At 44.0% G+C, this 20427-nt stretch overlaps 1 protein-coding gene across 2 annotated transcripts; it reads left to right on the top strand.

The window, feature by feature from the left end:
• Positions 1 to 4766: 4766 nt before the first annotated feature.
• On the top strand, positions 4767 to 19051 carry LOC119181523 (uncharacterized). 2 transcript variants are annotated; one of them, XM_037432779.2, is made up of 8 exons: positions 4768 to 5019; positions 8793 to 8952; positions 9964 to 10115; positions 10576 to 10758; positions 11574 to 11690; positions 13837 to 13923; positions 14793 to 14931; positions 18838 to 19051. In XM_037432779.2, exons 1-8 carry the CDS (start codon positions 4894 to 4896, stop codon positions 18900 to 18902), a joined length of 1029 nt encoding a protein of 342 aa, XP_037288676.2. In that variant the 5' UTR covers positions 4768 to 4893; the 3' UTR covers positions 18903 to 19051. The 2 variants fall into 2 exon arrangements, with proteins under 2 accessions (XP_075745067.1, XP_037288676.2); XM_075888952.1 differs by lacking the exons at positions 8793 to 8952; positions 9964 to 10115 and having other exon boundaries at positions 4767 to 5019.
• The last annotated feature ends 1376 nt before the right edge of the window (positions 19052 to 20427 follow it).

The raw sequence follows: 20427 nt of genomic DNA, 5'->3' as shown, positions 1-20427 counted from the left end.
TCTCCCCCAGCGCATACCGCGCAGGCCGCTTCCGCGACGGGCCGCTCGCGTGACTGCTCCCATGACTCATGCGGAAACTTTCCTTTCTGGGGTTCCGTCGACCCGCCGACAAGGCCACTTGAGAGTTCACCGCATGGAACCAGATCAAGCTGCCGCGATAGCTTCCGCGCTTGCGATCGCGTGAGAGCCATGCACGCTAAGTTGGGGAAGAACGATTTGCCCTGCTCTTTGAGAAGCTGCTCTGAGTTGTTGGAGAATAGATAAGGAAAATGATCATTTAGCGCGGCAGACACAGCTGCTTCGGTGCGAAGCTTACCGAACGGGCCTTCAATGACAACCGTGGCGATTGGTAAGCGAACACTCTGCACCTCGGCGACTTGCCTAATCCACGCGCATTCTCCTGTGAAGTCATCCGGAGACACCAATGAAGGATGGACAACGTCCATGGTTGCCGCTGAGTCTCTAAGTGCTCGGCACGTTTTCTCATTGACCCTAATTTCTTGGAGATACGGCTCCAACAACCGAATGTTTTTTTCTGATTCTCGGATCGTTGCGAAAGCAAACTTTTCCTGACAGTTTCTCGCGATGTGCCCTTCCTTTTTGCAGTTGTAGCAGATTAGCGGCTTCCGTTTGTTTTCCGGTTCTAATGCCTGTGTGGTAGAAACCTCACTCGATTTCTCCGCTTCTGCTTGCCCTTCCCCTACACTGTCCTTCGTAAGAGACGGGTCCTTTTTGAAATTACGGTGCGGAACGGGTTTCCGTTGATCAGGTTTCCTTGAAAAGCTCTCTTTTCTCTCATCCTTTTCAACGCGCACTGCCCTGCTATGCAACTTTCGGCGAGTATAATACTCCTCAGCTAACTCAGCTGCCTTGTTTAACTGTACGTCCCCAAGTCTGTCCTGCAGCCAAAGTTTGACATCCTCCTCGATGCAGCGGTAGAATTGCTCCAATGCAACGCATTCCACCACTTTATCGCGGTCGTCATAAACACCTTCGCCCTTGAGCCATTCAATTAAATCGGCTTTAAGACGAAACGCGAAGTCAACGTGTGACTCATTCCCCTTTTCAGCATACCGGAACCTTTGTCTGAAAGCCTCGGGTGACAACTTATAACGTCTCAAGAGCACTTCCTTAACCTCGTCATAGCTCTCAAACGCTTCCCTCGACAAGCAAGTTATCGCGTCGGACACTTCGCCGGGAAGAAGAGCTAGCAGGTTCCGCGCCCAAAGAGACTGCTCCAAAGCATTTCGCTCACAGACGTGTTCAAACTTGACGAGATACTTCGCCATGTCCTCGCCTACTACGAACGGTGGCAGTTGGTCCCGAATTCTGAAACCGCTGACCTGAATCGTCGGAGAAGCTACGCTAGGCGCCTGCGAACACTGTAGGATTGCCAATTCTATTCGTTTCATCTCGAGGCGCTCCTGTCTCTCGGCCTCCTCGCGCTCGCGACGTTCGCGCCTTTCAGCTTCTTCACGTTCGCGAGCTTCGCGCCTTTCTTCACGTTCGCGAGCTTCGCGCCTTTCAGCCTCCTCACGTTCGCGAGCTTCTACTTCTCGCCTTTCAGCCTCCTCACGGCGTGCTTTGATATCCACCCAGGCCTCATCGACTTCCTCAGCCGACACTCCCTCATCCTTCATGATCTCAAGGATCGCTTGCTTTCGTTTCGCACGGCCCAAAGTAATGCCGAGTTCCTCACAAATTTCGATGAGTTCCTTCACTTTAAGGTTCTCCATCGTTCACACTAGCCTCTTGCTGTTTGCCCCTGTTAAGAATCTACTTGCCGTACCCACTATAAGCCTACTAGCAAGACGCGCAAGCAATTTTTCACACTCCCGTGTTTACCCCCTCCGCATTAACTTTGGTTTCAAAGCGCTTCGACTTGGCTTGAAACTATCAAAGCTCACTTCAATGCTTCACACAGCCCTTCTCTAAACTACTACAACCTGAGCTAGAGTAGTCTGGTGAACTGAGGGGAAAACATCAGGCACTCACCGCATCGATGTCGCTGACGCCGGCCGATCCCGCAGCTGCCAACCACTGTTGCGAAACGACGGACCGATCCCGCCGAAGCCACCACTGTTGCGTAGCCACCTCCGAATCCCACCGCTGACCTCCACTGTTGCGAAAGACGGCGACGCCAACACGGCCCCGGAGGCGCCACTGCTTTCAACTCCGCCGGGAAGGTCACCAGCCGTTTGGTAGCGTATGTTTATCAGCTCGCGACTGCGTCTGCGCAGAGCCGATAAGACGAGCGGACGAGACGACGGTGAGTTAAACAAGGTTTATGTACAGCATATATACAGAGGCGTTACAATTTCGGCACTGGGGCCGACAGAGACTCGAAGAGCCGAACTCTCCTCTCTAACACATAGGTCAGCCTTTCGCCTAAGACCGCTGACTCACACACATGTCGGCACTCCGACACGGGGACGCCTCTCACATAGGACCGCCGATCGCGACGCGCCGCAGGGCTTCTTTTATTTACACCGGGTCCAACCAAAATGTCCAATCAGAAGCGCCGCTGGTCGTCCGGGCAGATTCCGCCAATGGGGCCGCCGCGCCATGCGTCAGACCACCTGACACGAGGACGCCGGCTCGCTGTCACGTGCGCAACTGACTCACTGCACGTGGGCCAGAGGAGCGCCGCGCGTGTTCACGCCGTCGAGGTGATCGCGCCAGGCAGACTGCGGGCTGGCCTTGACCCAGATTGCCTTTTTCAGAGGCACGGTCGTTTGACGAGGACTCGCTGGCATAACAGTATATAGCCGTGACCTTTTATGGTATCAGATCTAAAAGAGACTGCTAAAGAATATTCGTAGAGCAGGTTTAATTTGATTATTTTGTATTTAGCAAATAATTGTGAAGTATGGGCATTAAAAAGGAGGTTAGCAACAGATCGTAGCGCCTTTTTTTGTAAGATAATAAGATTACTAATAGATTGCTTTGTTCCATTACCCCAAATTAAGTTGCAGTAACTCAGATGTGATGTAAAGAGCGCATTAAATATCAGAAGTTTTTGAGGAACTGGCAATAAACCCTGACATTTTCTCAAGACACCCAATACTTTGCAAAGCTTACTGTATAAAAATTCCGTGCGATAATCCCATTTCTTGTGTTCATGGAAAACAACGCCCAAAGACTTCGCGGTGGAAGAAAATTCGATTATGCTGCTATTTAACATGAGATTGTAGGGTTCAGTGGTTTCATTGAGGGGAGATTTGGCACGAAAAATAACAGCTTTTGTTTTGAGACAATTTATAAGTAAAGAGTTTTTAAGGGTCCAGCTGTATATCTTATTGTATTAAAGAAAGACAAAAGTCAAATTTGTTAAGAACTGAAAAAAAAACATATTCTTAAACGTAACACAAAGAAAGAACACGGAAAACCTCAGCGTCTTGACACATGTCCGCTCTCTACGAGATCTTATGAGCGTCTCCCTCCACGCAGTCCGTCCCATCCTGTTGACGTAACTACGCACCACTTTCACAAACACACCACACACAGGGCGACCCCCGTCGAGGCAATATCGGCGGCGGTGGGGCGCGGTCTCACGGTTTCAAAACCTCGGGGCTGGCAGACGAGGGATTCTGTCGCTTTCCTAGAAAAGCGTCTGGACTACGCACGTGACGTTGAACAAGTACAAAAGAAAGAAAAATAGAAATACAACATCTATAGACGCCCAATCCCTGTACTTTCCCTCTATAGCTCATTGATTGGCTTCTTGCGTTAGCGTTGATTGAGTTACCTACGGATCAGAAACCTAGAGGCTTACAAAGAGGGTTCACCTTAAATTGAGGACGACGCAGCCAGCGATGGAAAGGAAAATGATAGGTATGTAACCTTAAGACACAAGAAAAGAGCAGAGTGAATCAAGGAACAAACTGGAGATACGGATATTGTAGTTGAAATAAAGAAGAACGTTGCCGGACACATAGCGCGTAGGCAGGATGACCGCTGGCCATTAAGGGTAACCGACTGGATTCCCAGAGAAGGCAAGCGGGTGAGAGGGAGACAGAAAGTTGGGTGGACAGATGAGATTAGGAAGTTCGATTCGTGGGTATAAAGTGGCAGCAGCAAGTACAGGACCGAGTTGACGGGTGGAACATGGGAGAGGCCCTTGTCCTGCAGTGGGCGTAGTCAGGATAATGATGATGATGCATGATGATGATGATGATGATGATGATGATGATGATGATGATGATGACGTAGTACGTGATCCCCGGGGTCGGACAACGATTCCGCCTGTCGTGTGAATACAGCTTTAGGTTCAACGGGAGATCCGCGCCTGCATTCACTAGTCTTGGAAGTTGGAACGCCCTCGTGCGCCCGTTGAATTGGATAACGGGGCAAGCGCCTCGGCACCTCACGAACCTTCGTTGTCTGTAATGCCCTATTCATTTGTGAGCTCTAGCTTTCTGCGGGCAAGTGGTCTTAGAGACAGACTGTAAACAGCGTCGTGGATCATCTGATGACCTTCTCTCTCCTTTTTTTTTTTTTGCAACGTCTCTTTTCTCTCATCCTTTATCCCCCTTACCCCCTTCCCCAGTACAGGGTAGCCAGCCGGCATGAGAACTGGCTAACCTCCCTGTCCTTCCTCATTTATTCCTCCTCCTCCTCCTCTAGCGGAAGGGCATTTCATTCGGAGGTCATCTCTCGGCCGTCGCTCTGTGCGTGGCAAATTCAAAATGAGCGCCAGGAGATGCGCGTGCACGTGATATGCCTTTTTCGATAAGGACTTCGCGTCGAACCAACTTCCGGCGTTGCGGAAGGCGCGCGCAACGCGTGCAGCATAAGCAGGGAGACGGCTCATACGGCTGTCGTGACCGTTGCCGGCGGGTGTACGCCACGGTGCAATAAAACTCTGCGGTGTGTGCTCACAGTGCCTGTGCGATGGGCAGCCTCCAGAATAGCATCGGGGCCGAACCGAGAACTGGACGTGAGAGCCCGCCTGCCACTTTCAGTGAACTTGGAATACGCACGGGCCCGGATCTGCGGAACACAACTCTTTTTGGGCCGGTAAGGTACACCTCGCTGCATCAATACGCTACGAATACAAGTAGCACCATCTGCTGCTCACAAGATCATGCACGACATTTATGGCACAATCAATTGTCACCCTTGATCGCGTAGCTGGTAACCACGTATCATATCGTTGTCGGCAATGACGTCCGGACAAGTTAAGCACTTCCGACTGGCGAGAATTTGATTCCGGGCGTTGTTACGCGCGCGGTCCTATTGGTTGTTACGCGTGCGTCGTTACAACCATACATCCTGCATCGTCAGACGTTTGATGTTTTAGGACGTGATAAAAAGTAAGTACATTTCGATAGCATTGGGGCGCATGCAGCTGGCGCTGGAGACTGCATATTTTATCTATTCCGTCCACGGTCTATCAGTACCCCGAGTATGGCTGTACGTCAAAGCGACCGTCAAGATTAGTTGAGTGTATCCTTCACATGTTTGTATGATCAAACCAAGAAAATTGAAGGCTCGCACGCACGAAGCTCTACGCGCGTGGAAATTTAATAGACCTGCACAATGCAACTGCTGTTGTCAGAATGATGGTTCGACTATTTCCTGCTCAGAACTGCATAGTTTCCGCACACATCGTATGCCCCCTACATACATACATACATACATACATACATACATACATATCGCTGATGATAGTACTGTTGCATCTGTGTGCAGCAGGGGCGGCGCCAGGATGTTTTTACTGGGGGGGCAACCACGAAAAGTGAGTTCCTCCGGGGGGGGGGGGGGGGGGGCAAGCTAGCTCTGCTCCTACTAGGTTTTCAATATATGCTTCCGGGCACTTGGGTGGGCATAGGGGGGGCAGGCGAGAATTTTGGGGGGGCTCCAGCCCCCCCTTGCCCCCCCCCCTGGCGCCGCCCCTGGTGTGCAGTATGTGTGGTGAGAGGCAAAGCCTTGGTGTAACAAAGTCGTGTCAGTTTCCTTAAAAAAAATTGAAAGTACACCATGCACTAAACCATGGAGTGTAGTCATTCACTAAACCACGGGGTGCAGCAGAACTTTTTCGAGGGGGGAGGGGGGGTTAACCGTAGTTTATGTATGTTCATGCGCGCGTTTGTATGTCTTCGTGTGTATATACACAAGAAAAATTAAAAATTGAGTGTAGGGGCGTAGCGAAAGGGTGGCAGGGGGGGGGTTCAATTTCACCCCCGCCCTCCCCCTTGAGTACGCCCCTGCACCAAACAATTTCCTTTTCTTCAACAATTCTTGAGCGTGTTCGGAAAACGCTGCCGATTGGTGGAAGAGGCTGCCGAGAACACGCGAGCCGGATATTGCAGCGAAGCACGTGGCCTGGAATTCGCAATGAAATCTCACGGTCAGCTGAAAAATTGCTATCTCTTCTTTCGGCGAAATACGCTACGAGCTCAAAAACTACTCGTCACAGCCATTGCATAAGCCATTGTCTGATTTCAGCATGGCGTGCTCGGTCCGTTGTTGGGGCGGGCCACCGCGGCACGACTTGTCAACGCATGCGCGCGCGATCCCACGAAAAGCCACAATCAAAAAAAGAGAGAGAGACAGCTGAAGGTCGCGAGGGGTGCTTGACGTATTTTCTCCTCGCTTTGAACGGGACGGGAGAAGTCACAGCGAAAGCTAGAAGAGCGGCCTTTCAGAGCCTTTTCTAAGCACTCATTGGGTAACATGCAATCACTCCTGAAAAAAAAAAAAAAAAAAAAAAAAGTGGGGGGGGGGGGGGGGATTTCAGCATGCTACAAGCCTTTGTAACTCCGCTCGTACTGGACAGAATCTAAAAAAAAAAAACTTTGCGGCGTTGAATTCGTGAGAAAATAAGCTCATTTAATGAATCAATTCCATGTTTACTTAAACAAGTGTTTCAGGGCTCCCTTAAGTAATACTGCTCACAACTGAGAAAGCTTATATTCGACGATGGATCAGCTAGGAGATCAATACTGATGAAAATCCTCCGTGAGGAAGTGCAACGCTTTTCGAAGCAGCCGATAAATAAATTAATTCACTAAAAGATTTCATTGCCTCACAATATTCACCACAGCGTTTTTTTTTTTTTTTAGAATCCCTCCAATACGAGCAGAGTTGCAATCACATGCGCGCGCTGTAATTCCGTTCTTTCTTATCTCGTCCCGACGAAAGCACTGCAGCGAGGAATGGCACGGATAGACTCTATAATAGGCAGGGAGAAAGAAAATACTCGCGTACTTTCTCTCTCTCTCTCTCTTTCCTTCAAAAGCGTGGCTGTTCAGTGCGATCTCGCGTGCCCGCGCAGACATGTCGCGGCCTCCCGTGGAGGCCCCAGTAACTTCTGAGCGCGCCATGCCCAAATCAGCCATCGGCGTGATACTTAGCCTATGATACAATTGTTCTTGATTGTATAGCATCATTTCACCAGACAGGAGAAAGTGCTTTTCAGCTGACTGGGAATTTGTTGTGAATTCCAGGAGTCTCATGCAACTACCGATTGGCAGCCTTTTCTGACCATGCTCAAAAACTGTTGCAGGGCCCAACCATTCGAAGGTGCACATTCGCCAGGCGGGTTTTTCCTAAAAACATATGTATCCGCCCTACTCACGACGCTTGATTTATTTTGACAAAGCTACACGCTGGCACCATTGCTCCTACAGGAAGACTACTGTCATTGTTTCCATTATTTCATTGAATGTGACACATGGCACTCATCGTCTCATTGCAGCTTTCCTCCTCGGCCTGCTCGCATGATTTGGGCATTTGTTCTCCCCATTTTTGCATATCAGCAGCCTATGATAGCTTCACAGAACTGTGTACCAGACCTGCATGCCCGCATGGGTTGCCGTCATGAACTTTTCATATGTGCAGGCGTGGGTTTGTAGGGATGGCGCAGTAGCTTTTCAGTGTCATTTCATTACAATTTTAGATTTCAGAGGTCCAAGTAATATCTTTTTTTATTTTAGAAATTTCCCAATTTAACAATACAGTAAGTGTGGTCATTGCTTCATTAAATCCACTTCCAACAGTACTTTCGCTTTCACCCTCTTCAGTTCATGTCGCATATATTATTTGCTAGTACGCTTGAAGAAGAGTCGACATCTCTTTTAGTGGCCAGATTTCTAGCACACAATGTGGTTACCTATGGCAGTTGTGCATAGCAGTCGTTGCGCTTGACATTTCAATGTCGCGTGTCATACCGTGAGCACTATACGGACAGCAAGGCTTTGTTTACAGTGTTTTAACAGCATATTCTAGTTCATGTGTCAGTAGCATTGTCACTTGTTGGAGCTGGTGTGTATTTACTCTGTCGTTTACTCTGTCAACAAATAATGTGGCCATTAACGGGAGTGTGACAATTTATTTAATTGCAGAGGCAATGAGATACTCATTTGGGTGAGTATCTGAACTTAGGAAGGCAGTAGATACCTCACCCATATGAGTATATCTGATTGCCTCTATGATTGAATAAACTGTCACACTCATGTTAATGGCCACATTCTTTATTGGCAGAATAAATGACCGCACGATTCACAATGTCGCTCTAAAATGCACACCCATTGGGGCAGACTTCTGAGCACACCCATTAGGCAGCATCTTCCTTTGAGGTTTAAGTGCCGCTACCTCCTATAGTGGTCCTTGGCTATAGTTGCACAGATAAATCTTGTGAAAGTGGGGTTGTCCTAATATTATTGCCTGGGAATGCTGCCTTAGATTTCTGTTTTGTTCCAACTAGTAACGCCATGGCATCCACCTACTAGTTCCCCATGCATGAAATGTCTTTTTTTTCTCATACATTTGTTCTTTTCTTTTTACAGATCAAACGACTGAGTGCTGTATCTAAAATAGAATGGGAATTTTTCACCATCTCTTTGCTGAGCCTCCTAGTGTCCCTAGGTTTCACAGTGGAACGTCTGATAAGCTTAAAAAAGAACACGGACGATTATACTTTTGCCATCATGTTATGCTTCACATCATGTAAGCTGTTTATCCAAGTTCTGGCATTTTAGAACAGCTGTAACACTGTACTATTTATAATGGCTTCCAACCATTTACATATGACGTATTGCATGACCTTGATATAGAGCTCTTACCTTCACCTTCCGTGGTGCTTTAGTGTCATATGTTTCAGTTGCTCGTAATCAATATGGGAAATTTAACATCCTTCTAGGGGGCTCTAACTAGGAGGTAGTTGAGGGAGTTCCTACACCCCCTGAAATTTTTTTCCTGCTTTAACTTTTCACATGATACTATTTATCTACATGCCCTCACATCAATCACCAATTGCCAGTTTGCCAATCTGCACATAAACAAGTCCCCCGAAAATTCCTGTCCCCTTACGCGTGCATTTGTCTGCCAACTTGTGTTAATGCCTTAGACACAATCATAACTCATGTGTATAAATGACTGTAGCTTTTATAAACTTTTTGGATAATCAGGACAATAAAAATTCACTTAACTTTCAGATTGTGCCCCTTTGATGTAATATTTATGTTAGTCATAACTACAGTTTTGTAAAGTGTTGTGTTAAGGTTGTTTGCCATGGTACTGCAAATTAAAGTGCTCATCCCAAAAAGTATTTTATTAAAACAGTAATTTATTAAAGTGACATGCCGAGATGGCTTTTTGCAGATTTCATGTTCCGTTGTATTCATGTGTCAAGGCATATTTGTGTTTGCATTCCGTAGTAGCATATTTTTCCTGAGTAGTGCCACAATAATTGGTAATTCTGACACGCACCACTTTATTGTTCATAACTTCAGTTGTTTACCATATGTTTTGTGAACGAACTCACTACAATATAAATGTAGGGAGGTCAATTAGAGCAATACAAGCTCTGTCAGCAGTATAAACTCTTCTACTGAGGTCAATCATCGATGACCTGAAAAAATGCTTCAGGACCCCTTTAAGTTCACATTATCAGCACTGCTGAGAAGTGTTTATCGTTTGTGCTTGTGTGACATCAGTGTTCTTGTTTCTTTTTTTCAGTATTCTGTTTCTTCTACATCGTGCATGGGATTCTAAAGGAAAGATACCATGAAATTGCCATCTTCATCTTTAGCAGTATTCTTCTACTTGTGTATTTGATCCTCAACGTTGTATCTCCAAGCGAGACTCCTGAACCGTCAGTTCTGAAAAAGATACAGTAAATTCACTGCCATAATAAGCTTGGCAGAGAACTCTTTTTAAAAAGGAAATAACAATTTAAAGCTTTCTTTACAACTCTCTGAAGTCTCTATGGATTTGGGTATTCTTTTTAGTGATGGCTTCATGTGAATAAAGAGATGAAAAAGAAAATCTTTGAACTGGGGTTGTTGCGGGAGCCAACGTTTGGACAAAGGAACTTGTCTTTATCGAGGCAACAACTGTTGCCGTGATGAAGACAAGTACACTTGCCACAAAGTTACGACACCCCTGTTAAAATACGCACTTTTCCATCTTTTCAAGCGTCCATTCTCTCTTTGATTGCTGTCTTATTTGAATTTCATTTAATGTCTATAGCAGATACGTTTTCAGGTTGCTGAGGAATCGTTTATTATAGTGTGCAAAAGCGGGAGCAGTTACAAACGCCGAGTACAAACTGGCTGGTGTTCCATGCAGGTGCGGCTGGGTGTGGCTGTCTTTTTTTTACTTGGAATCGTTTGCCTAGGTGGGCAAGTAGCGCATGCTTACTGGAGTGAGCGCAGGCTGCTTTTCCGCATCAACGCCGCGGAACAATTGCAAGCCATGCTCGGATGGCTTTTCCTTTGCTCCTCCCTCATCTTCTTCGACGTCCAGCTACAGGTTGGAGCTTGGCACAACTTGTAATCGTCAATAAAAAGCTGAATATTCAATCCACTGATAGAGTTAAGTGGAATTAGAAAAAAAATCTGCTTTTGCAGGTATAAAGTACAGACTTGGAAAGGAAGCATTTGCAATGATTTTGCAATAAAATAGTACACAATGCTTCTTTGACTCTTGCACATGTGAAGTAAGCTTTTTTTTTTTCTACTGCACAGAAGAGGTGGCTGGCTATTGACCATACTAATTAGCAGTTAAGTTGAACCTACAGTTATAATTAGGACACATTGAACTTGAGAATATCTTTGTTACATACATAAATACTGTAACTACAGGTTTATTAAATGTTGGTATTGGTAATGAACATTAAATTTCTGTGATACATTTTTATGCTTAAGAATTATTATATTACATGTGTTCATTATGTCACAGTTAAGTTGCTACAGTAATCGACAATATGAGAATACAGCTGGCACAAACTCACTCATTTTTTATAACATCATGGCAAAAGTAGTTTTCAGTGTTAACATCCAACATCGATTATGCTTATTGGTGCAGAGGCAAAGAGGGTAGGTGCAACGTGATGCTATTATTAAGAAACAGCCAGGAAATTGCTGGCAGTGTGAAGATGTGTATTTAGTTTCAATGCTTACAGAAAAATTTTTAATCCCACTTATATAAGCCACAAACATGCGAAAAAAGTTGAGTGATAGCATTGCGCGATTATGGCCTGGCAAAAATGTGAACACCACCTGAATTTTGCGAATAGCTGAACAAGAGGCAAAGCTAGTGCAGATGAAGTGGATTCTTTCTTTCAGGGCACCATGCTCATCTTTGTCATGAACCACGGTACAGATTTGAGTCATACCGAGATCATTGTGCTGTCCGTTGGACCAGTTGTAACCGTGGTCTGGGCCATTGCTGGGGAATGCACTGTGAGTATAGTGAATTTTCTGTGCATATTTGAATAGTTCTGCTTTTAGGGTGCTATACACATAAAGCAATATAATATAATAATCATCTGGTTTTGAGTGTATGTACATACTATCACAGCATACTCATTTCAGAATTTGTGCACACATCCACCACTGGTCGCGAACTGCTGTGGTGGTCTTGTGAAATGCCTAGCTTTTACAAGCTTGCCTAAGTATGCCAGAAGTCCTGGGTGTGAAGAGTGCTCTCGTTGGGAACCAGATAAACCACCGTTTTTTCTGGCGTGTTTAAATTTCTTTGACCTGGCAGTCACGAACATAAACGGTTCATTCAGATGATGTTGCTTGAGATGATGTTGCTTGAGATGGCATGTTGGTCTGCTTTAATTCAGATCGTTTACTGACAGCTTATTTCTCGGTTCATTGAGCTTGTGTATAGGTCCATCACATTCTCGTTGTTAAACAAGCACTATACCCATCACAAAGATTTCCCAGGAGGGGATATCTTTAGGTGCAGGCTTGATGAAAAAGAAACTGTGGAGGCGTTCTGTCCTAAGTTGGACGGTGAAAACGAATACTGCGTGTGTGCCGTGGGTCATCGAGCAGATCAAGAAACAATGTGTTTTTGGTGCACCTGAAAGTGGCACTGCTACAACAATTCACAGCTCAGTTTCACTAAGCTTTGTAGTGACATCGGGTGTTTCGTTAACCCCAGAGTGAAAACAAAGCTCCCCCTCTCCTCCCCTGGAGAACTGTGGCGAAACTCCTCTTAGCATCCTGTTTATGCCAGTCGCTTTGCAACATGCATAATGAAAGCACATTAATACACCTGCTTCAGCCACAGGCATGCAATAATGCAGCAGAGATTGTCCCACAGCTGTGGGAGGTTCAATGCAAAACACATTGTACACTTCTCAGTGACACAGGTATGCTATATGATATGGTTGCTTAGGTGCACTGCAGAGAGTCTTAAATTCATGAGGAAAAGACTTGGCCCGATGAAAGTATATCCCCGCCAGTCAGGCACTTTTGAATGCCTCAGTAGTAAGCTCCTAACCCCCTTTAAAGAACCTCTTTATGCTTGCAGGATATATGATTCAGTTATAGTGCGGGCAGTGGAGCATATGGAATCATGCACACCTCCATGAAGCTGCAGTTCTTCATACATGCTAAATTGTCTAATCATCTGAATTGCATGGACACATGCATTAATCAGATTTTTTTTTCTAATGCGGAGCATTTATGCACGATGTCACGTGTTGTGCGTCAGAAGCGATGTGCACACCCCCACTGCGCATGCTCGCGCCTCACGTATCGTACGGCATGCTTGCGTTTCCTGCCAACTGCTTGCTCCCCCCCCCCTTCTCTCGCCTCATAAGGCCGACGCAGGTAGCGTCTGATAGTAAAAACTGACTGCTCAAGCTGCACAAACCTTCACTGGCCACCCCGTAGATGTAGGCACTGGATCACACATCAGCGTTCCACCACTCGTTGAAGGCAACGCTACTCCTTCATTCAATAAATAAGAATGATAAAGACGAAATAGCAATTAAGAATTTCCAAACTACACCCAATTACGTAACATTCACGCGATACCCCCCCCACTCTGCGACGCACTTACTTGAGTTCCCCAGATGCGGGCAGCATTTGCTTTGTAATTTTTTGTAAGTTTGTAACTTCAATTTTTTTTTTTCTATGTGTAGGAGCCTGTCACGCTGTGACGTGCAGCTTCTTTCCCTTGTGGCAAGTCACATATACAGTGTGTTTTGATGTACTAGTCACGTTGCTGAATAAACTCAAACGTATATTTCTCAGATGTCTCAGTTACTACTAGCACAGCATGAGCTATAATAAGATGTAGATGTTGGTGCGTACGATGCTTTCTGTGTGATCCAGCTTGTCATTGTCAATTAGCACTGTTTCTCACAGGCCTGCATTTCGGTTTGTTTACTTCAGATGAACCTATTTTCCTTAATGTAATCTGCATGCTACAGTGATATAGTGACTGTTTGTAACACATGCAGTGTATATGCTCCATTTTCCCATGGCAATTTCACATTTGAAAATGATTTAATTGAAGTAGTATTAAAAAGTCTACATGCATGAGGAAAAAAATACTTCCTCTTAATTCTCTCCATTTTTGCTGCAGATTCGCAAGGAAAGCAAGATCTGGCTATCCATTTTTGTCCTTCTATGGCTCCCTAATGTTGTCTACATAAGCCTGAAGCTATATGATGTAAGTTGCATGCGCAAATACTCATCCTTTAGCATTTCCGAAGAGGCAACTTAGTGTAAACATAAAGGCAAAGTTTAATACAAGAGAAACATTGATTAGTTTAATTTGAAGCAACACTTTTGGCCTTCTCGGGATAGCTTTTACTGCTGCAGAGTCCTGTCTGCTTTCGAGTGATTTTATAGCTTGGCCAATATATGTATAGATATACATATTAATATTTTATGTACTTCAGATATACCCTAAGTGCCAGCAGAGTGGCTGTTATGTATACTGCTGTATGTTATTCTACAAAGTACTGTATTCTACTGATAAAAGAGGTAATCTGCACAAAAATCTAGACATATAATGCCACCTTATAGTTGTCACTATAAAGTACACGAACCACTATAGTCAGTCTCACAACATATTAACAGCACAGCCAATGCTATGAACCTCAACAGATTGTTCAAGGCTTCATGCTAAAATGTAGTTTTAATGCTGTCATGCGCTGCTTGGCCCATCAGTTCCCTGCTGATGCTTGTATTTGCTTGAGATTTGTGAGGGCTTACTAAAGACATAGATTAAAGACAAATGCTTATCTAGTATTTCCATTCACCGGGACATCATTCGATTCTTTGGTTTTTGAGTAGAAATCTGGGGTTACAAAGCTGTTTTACAGTACGTGAGCACAGGTGTGCTCACATTTTGCTGTAGGATCCAGAGCTCCCTAACATAGTGTTAGAGAACGTGTAACAAAATTATAATAACTGACCTGAAGAAATGAAAAACTACACCTAGGGCCCAAATAGCTAGGTGCATTACTCTGCACTGCTAAACAACATAATTTTTCTTAAATGGGTATGCAAGTAACCCTCTTTCATTCTTTACAGCTGGAGCCCAGTGAATCGTGGACTGTTTTGTACAAGGCCACGTTTGCATGTGCTGTGGTTGCTCTGCTTATTCGCTTGACTTTGGCTTTCACCATGTACAAGGTGGTGCGCAACTTTGGCCATGGGCTAAGAGAAATATGTACGTACATGCAGAAGATTTTATATATTACTTTTTATCTGATCACTGATATATCTAAGCAAAATGCAAACATTAGAGATTCCTCTGGAACTTATATGGCTGCTAGCGGTAACGCTGGAATATTCAATGGCACATGTATAAATGCCAACGCTTTTCATTACTTGTCAGTATCGACAACCAAGGCTCTGTGTGCCAATATCAGAGCACAGGTGCATTGCTTGCTGTAATTTCAGTTTCCATTCAGCCTAATGAGAATTTCACCTTGAGGACGCTGACTGCTCCATTCGTCTACATCACGACCCCATAACAATATCACTAACCCATATCACTTGCATTGTCTTCTTTGTGACTGATCTTGGTACTGCTTCGACTTTTAAAGGGAGGTTAAAACAACCATTTAGGCTACATACTACAGCTTTATTGCACACACACGAGGATTCAGATGAAAGTATTACAGACAGTCACTGCGCTGGTCCTTGTAATCCTTTCATCTGTGTCCTCGTGTGTGTGCGCTAAAACTTCAGTATGCAGCAAAACCAACTAGCCCGCATTTCCGCATTATTGCACTTAGGCTAAGCCCATAATACTTGAAGATGTCTAGAGCGTCAATGTTATGGACAACAGCTATTTAGTAATTAAGATATCAAAGTAAATTTAGGACACTACTTGCAGCTCCAAAATTTCTTGTGCTAGCCTGATGTCGTCAGCATAATTATTCCTGTTAGTAGCTCTCTGCGATTCATAATAAAAAAAAAGATTGTTATTTCATTAAAAGATAGCATAAAGTGTGAGCTCTGAATTTTTATTTGATTCTCAGAAAACATTGAGAAACTTTATTTGCTTTTAGCTTGTATGGTCCAGTACAAACTGATCCAGCAATCATTTCCTCTTAACGCCTCGCTACCAATATCGCAGGCTATGCTATTGTATGTACTCTTGTGTACTGCTATATTATTAAGCACTATCAAACAATTCAGCATTTTTATAGGTCTCTGTGCACTGCTCATTTTCAGGAATTTACAGTGCCAATGTTTTAGCATTGCACAATTGGCAACACACCTGTTGATTGTTACATCAAGGTGTAAAAATTAATCATATCAATTAGTGATCAAGCAAAGCTGTATTTATGCTTAGACAAGTTAATTAAAAAAATTGGAACATTTTCCTTTCCTATAATAAGCTTATGAGAAAATAACTTGATTTAAGCCTGCACAGAAAGCACTCATTGGACCTTTCAAGCAAACATTATTGCCCAGCGGGATAATTTTTCTCATGAATGTGCCATTGCTTTCTCACTGAACAAATGTGTACGGACAGCCACAGACCTTATTTGTGGCAATATCTTTAGTTGTCTTAAATTTCAGTGCCCTATATGTGAAGGGTTAATACATATATATTGTCAATCTCATGGGAATTCATTATAAATATGAATTACTTGTCCCAGCCTCACAGACAACTTTTCTTGGTAATAAAACAAAGCTTAAGCCAAGTAGCACAAGTTTTACCTTTTTAATGTACATAGTCCCCCAATTACATTTATGTTTTATATATGAGAAATAAAAGGAAACAGCATTACTAATTTCTTCTTCATTCCAGATAGCTATATGAAGGAGGAAGTGGGGTACACCAGCAAGATGTTTATACTTGTTTTACTTGACATCTTGTATTTTCAAGCTTTTGCACATATGTGAATGCCATACCTTTCACATACCTCAGATTATAATACTAAATGGTGTCTCCACTTTCAAAGTGAAAATTTGTCACCTACTGGCTTTTTCATCTACTCCCCTCAGAAACTTGCGACGAACTTTGCCCACAAATATCTTTCTAAGTAGAAGAAGCAGGTGGTGTGCAACGCTAATGTCATGCAGCCATCACTTTTCGTACAAGAACAAAATGCACACCAAACGGGACTATCGTACGTAGTAATACAATAAGCTCAACGAATAAATTAAGCCAAGTAATGCGCGTACATTTCTTTGTAGCATCTACAGTTTGCGCCATCTCGACGTAATCGCCCCGTCGCGGTGGTCTAGTGCCTAAGGTACTCGGCTGATGACCTGCAGATCGTGGGTTCGTATCCCGGCTGTGGCGGCTGCATTTCCGATGGAGTCGGAAATGTTGTAGTCCCGTGTGCTCAGATTTGGTTGCATGTTAAAGATAATCATATGGTGGTTTTGGGACGTTAAACCCCACAAATCAATCAATCATCATATCAGCGTAATTTGGACTTGAACACCTATATTGCAGCCAACATTACCAGAGAACACCTTAGACATTACCCTTAGCAGCAAGATTTGCAGCAACGTGACGATGTTCGGCTTGTGACCCAAATGTCAAAGGTTCGATCCTGGCTGTGGCTATTGCATTCTTATTTAGGCAAAACCCTTGAGACTCGCGTGCTGTGCTATTTCAGGGTACACTAGAGGGGCCCTGCAACACTCTTTGAGCATAGTGGGCAAATGCTACCTATCGGTAGTCGAGGCTCCCGAGAACGCGTGAGCCAAACACGACAGCACACCCCATGGCTTGAAATTAATTCTTGAAGTCAGCCTGAAATCGCTCTCTTTTCTCTCTCTGAATGATGCCATATACTTAGATTGCTGCGCCATACAGCCGACGCCCACACCTTTGAGCACTGTGAGCTACAGTGCAACTCCGCTTGTATATATTTGACAAATTCTAAATATTCTTGCAGCATGTCACGCGGACACGTAATACACTAATAGTGAGACTATTTCATTATGACTCGGAAAAGTGTAGCCTGGCCTCGTTAAAGAATACTAGACAGTAAAAATTTTCGAAGACTTCGATTATGGCGTGCCTCATAATCAATATAATGCTTTTGGCACAAAGGACCCAAGATATTATTACAGCGAAAGCTGTTATGAGATTGCAAAGGTCACATGCACCATGGTAGTCCACCACTGCCAGTGTCCATAACCACTATCGCACATTAAAAAACAAAACAAAAAATACATTAAGAACCCAATAGCATACGAACCCAGGTATTCTGCCAGCCAGCTCAGTGTTCTATCACAGAGCTACGCCTGTGCTTGAAACTACATAAAAAACTGACCTTAGGTAGGCTTGATGTCAGCAAAAAAAATGCATTAATATGAGTAATAAATCATTTCAGGACAGCCAAGGAACAATCGGGCATCAAACAATGCGAATTGCATAACAAGTGGGTCGTCGATTGCTCCAACCTATTGCTAAAGCTACAGGTATAATTCATCATCATCAGCCACAGCATCGAAAAATTGCACAAAATTCCATGCAAGTGTGTTGCGGGTAACACACTTCTCTGACTAATGACAAAGGATGGCATTGTGAATGCCTTTTACTACACAAAATTTGTGATCTGTGGCATAATGGGTACCCTGCAAGTTCCCCTGTAGCAGTTACTCAGAGTTTTTAGAAAGGCTCTGAAAGGCCTCTCTTCCTTTCGCTGCGACTGTGCTGCGTGTTGCAAGCAGGCCTGGTTATTTGTTTTATGTTTAGGTGTGGTTATCATGAGTGAGTGGCATAGCTAAGAGGGAGGGTATGTTCGGAACCCTCCTCCCAAAATGTTTAAATTATGCTTTCGTGTCTACACACGCAGTCATAAAAAGGATGCACGAACATAAAGTATGATTGACCCCTCCCCCTCCTGCCTCAAAAAAGTTTCTGGCTAGGCCCCTGTCATGAGCAATTGCTCATACCATTCAATAATAATTAAAAAAAAAATCTCGTGTCACTTTTGGATAGGTGAATACTGTGCAGTTCTAGAAACTCTACCTCCTCAGCTTTCTTCTCAGAGCGAAGAAAAGTTTTTGTGGTACGTTGATGTCAGCAAGGTATGTGTAGTCACTTTTACAAGCTCAACTGCTCTTTATTTTGCATTGGTGGCCATGGGAACCACAGTGGCAGTCATTGGTACCAATCGGGCACGATCAACTGAGCGCACTGGAGATGGAGAGGAAGCGTGATCTGGCTCCAAACTACACTGTGTGCAGTAGGACTTTCCACCTGTGCATATCAAGAGTGCTCTTGTATGGATGATTGAGGGCTAGTGCTATGTAGCCTTCGGACATACCATGCTGAATGCGCCAGTTCTTGCCCAGCGCTATGTGCCATACCGCTCACAACACGAGCATTTGGAAGCAACCAACAAACATCAAAGTGCTCTTTAAGTCATGATGTTGAAGTTTGTATGTTTCTATGCATTACTGTTGACAAAACTGCCATCTTGCAAAGTACTATACTCTCGCTGTGAATGGACTGAAGCCCATGACCAAATGTTGCCACAGTCATGTTGTGATCATGAGATTGTTAGCTTAGTGTCGCATACTTTGGTTCCAATACTTTGGATATGAATGAAACTGTTAAAGATACCTTGTGTTCCAGGTCTCGTTTGCCAGGAAGTGTGAACTGAAAGCAGAGAAGTGCAGTGACATTTCATGTATTATATACCGCACAGGTGGCTTTCATTCCATGTTAAGCAAACAGGCTCCTAGTGTCACTGTTGTTTTTTCTGAACCTTCACGAAACGTTGTGTTTGACATCCTTGGTCATATGCCACCGTGTTTCATTTGCTAACAGTTCACACATTATGTTGTTCACTGTTTATATGGCCATCCCAGATTCTGCTGAGTGATTGCTAGCTCATCAAAGCCTAAGGTTGAGCTAGTTCAAGTGCTACTAAAATTCAATAGTACTGCACATCACTAAAATACACTTTGGGTGCCTGTATGTAAGCAATGCCTCTTATATGCTTTGTCAGTCAATCTAGTGGCAATATTTTTTTATTCGTGCTGTGTCTGTACATTCCTTCCAATATGTTTCATCTTTTTGCACTGGTAAATTTATCCTAATCATGAACCCACTCACCCAAGCAGCAGTTTTAGAAATATTTGTGTTTTGGCATATTGTTCCAGATTCTGTACACTGCTTGTGCCTTGGCAGTACTCGCCTGTCTGCATGAGCTCATTGCTTGTATTCTTGTGATTTTGTAGAGTGTCAGTTTCTGGTGAGTGCCCAAATTATCACAGGGCATCCAGAAATGCCTGTGGCAGAATTAGAACAAATGTCAAGACTTTGCCAGCTTGAAAAAAAAGAACAGAAAGATGAGGCATTTAATCTTGGGAAAAGGACATTTTGAAGGGCATTTTCTTCTTTTCAGACAGATTTTATCGCTGAAGCGTCACTTTGTAAAATGGTTTGTCATGATATGAAGAAGGTTTCTATTTAAAGGATCCTTATTTCAGTATTAATGGTCATACTTAGACTGGAATTAGGCTGGTTTAGCCTAATTCCAGTCTTGTTTGGACAAACATAGACTATCTATGTCAGTTGAAAGTTTGCATAGTGTTACAATGATTAAATATAAGTTTTTCAAGTGTGTTCACAATTTCGTTTGAATTATTTTCAACTTTCCACCTGACCACACTATTTGGTGCACATTGTGATGCAGAGATCGAACATGTAGATTTTTTTTTTTTTTTTCAGAAACCC

The sequence above is a fragment of the Rhipicephalus microplus genome, chromosome 3, assembly GCF_043290135.1.
Source record: "Rhipicephalus microplus isolate Deutch F79 chromosome 3, USDA_Rmic, whole genome shotgun sequence".
Taxonomy (NCBI): Eukaryota; Metazoa; Arthropoda; class Arachnida; order Ixodida; family Ixodidae; genus Rhipicephalus; species Rhipicephalus microplus.
Note: the sequence above shows the minus strand (reverse complement) of the source record. Positions and strands in the feature narration are given on the sequence as shown.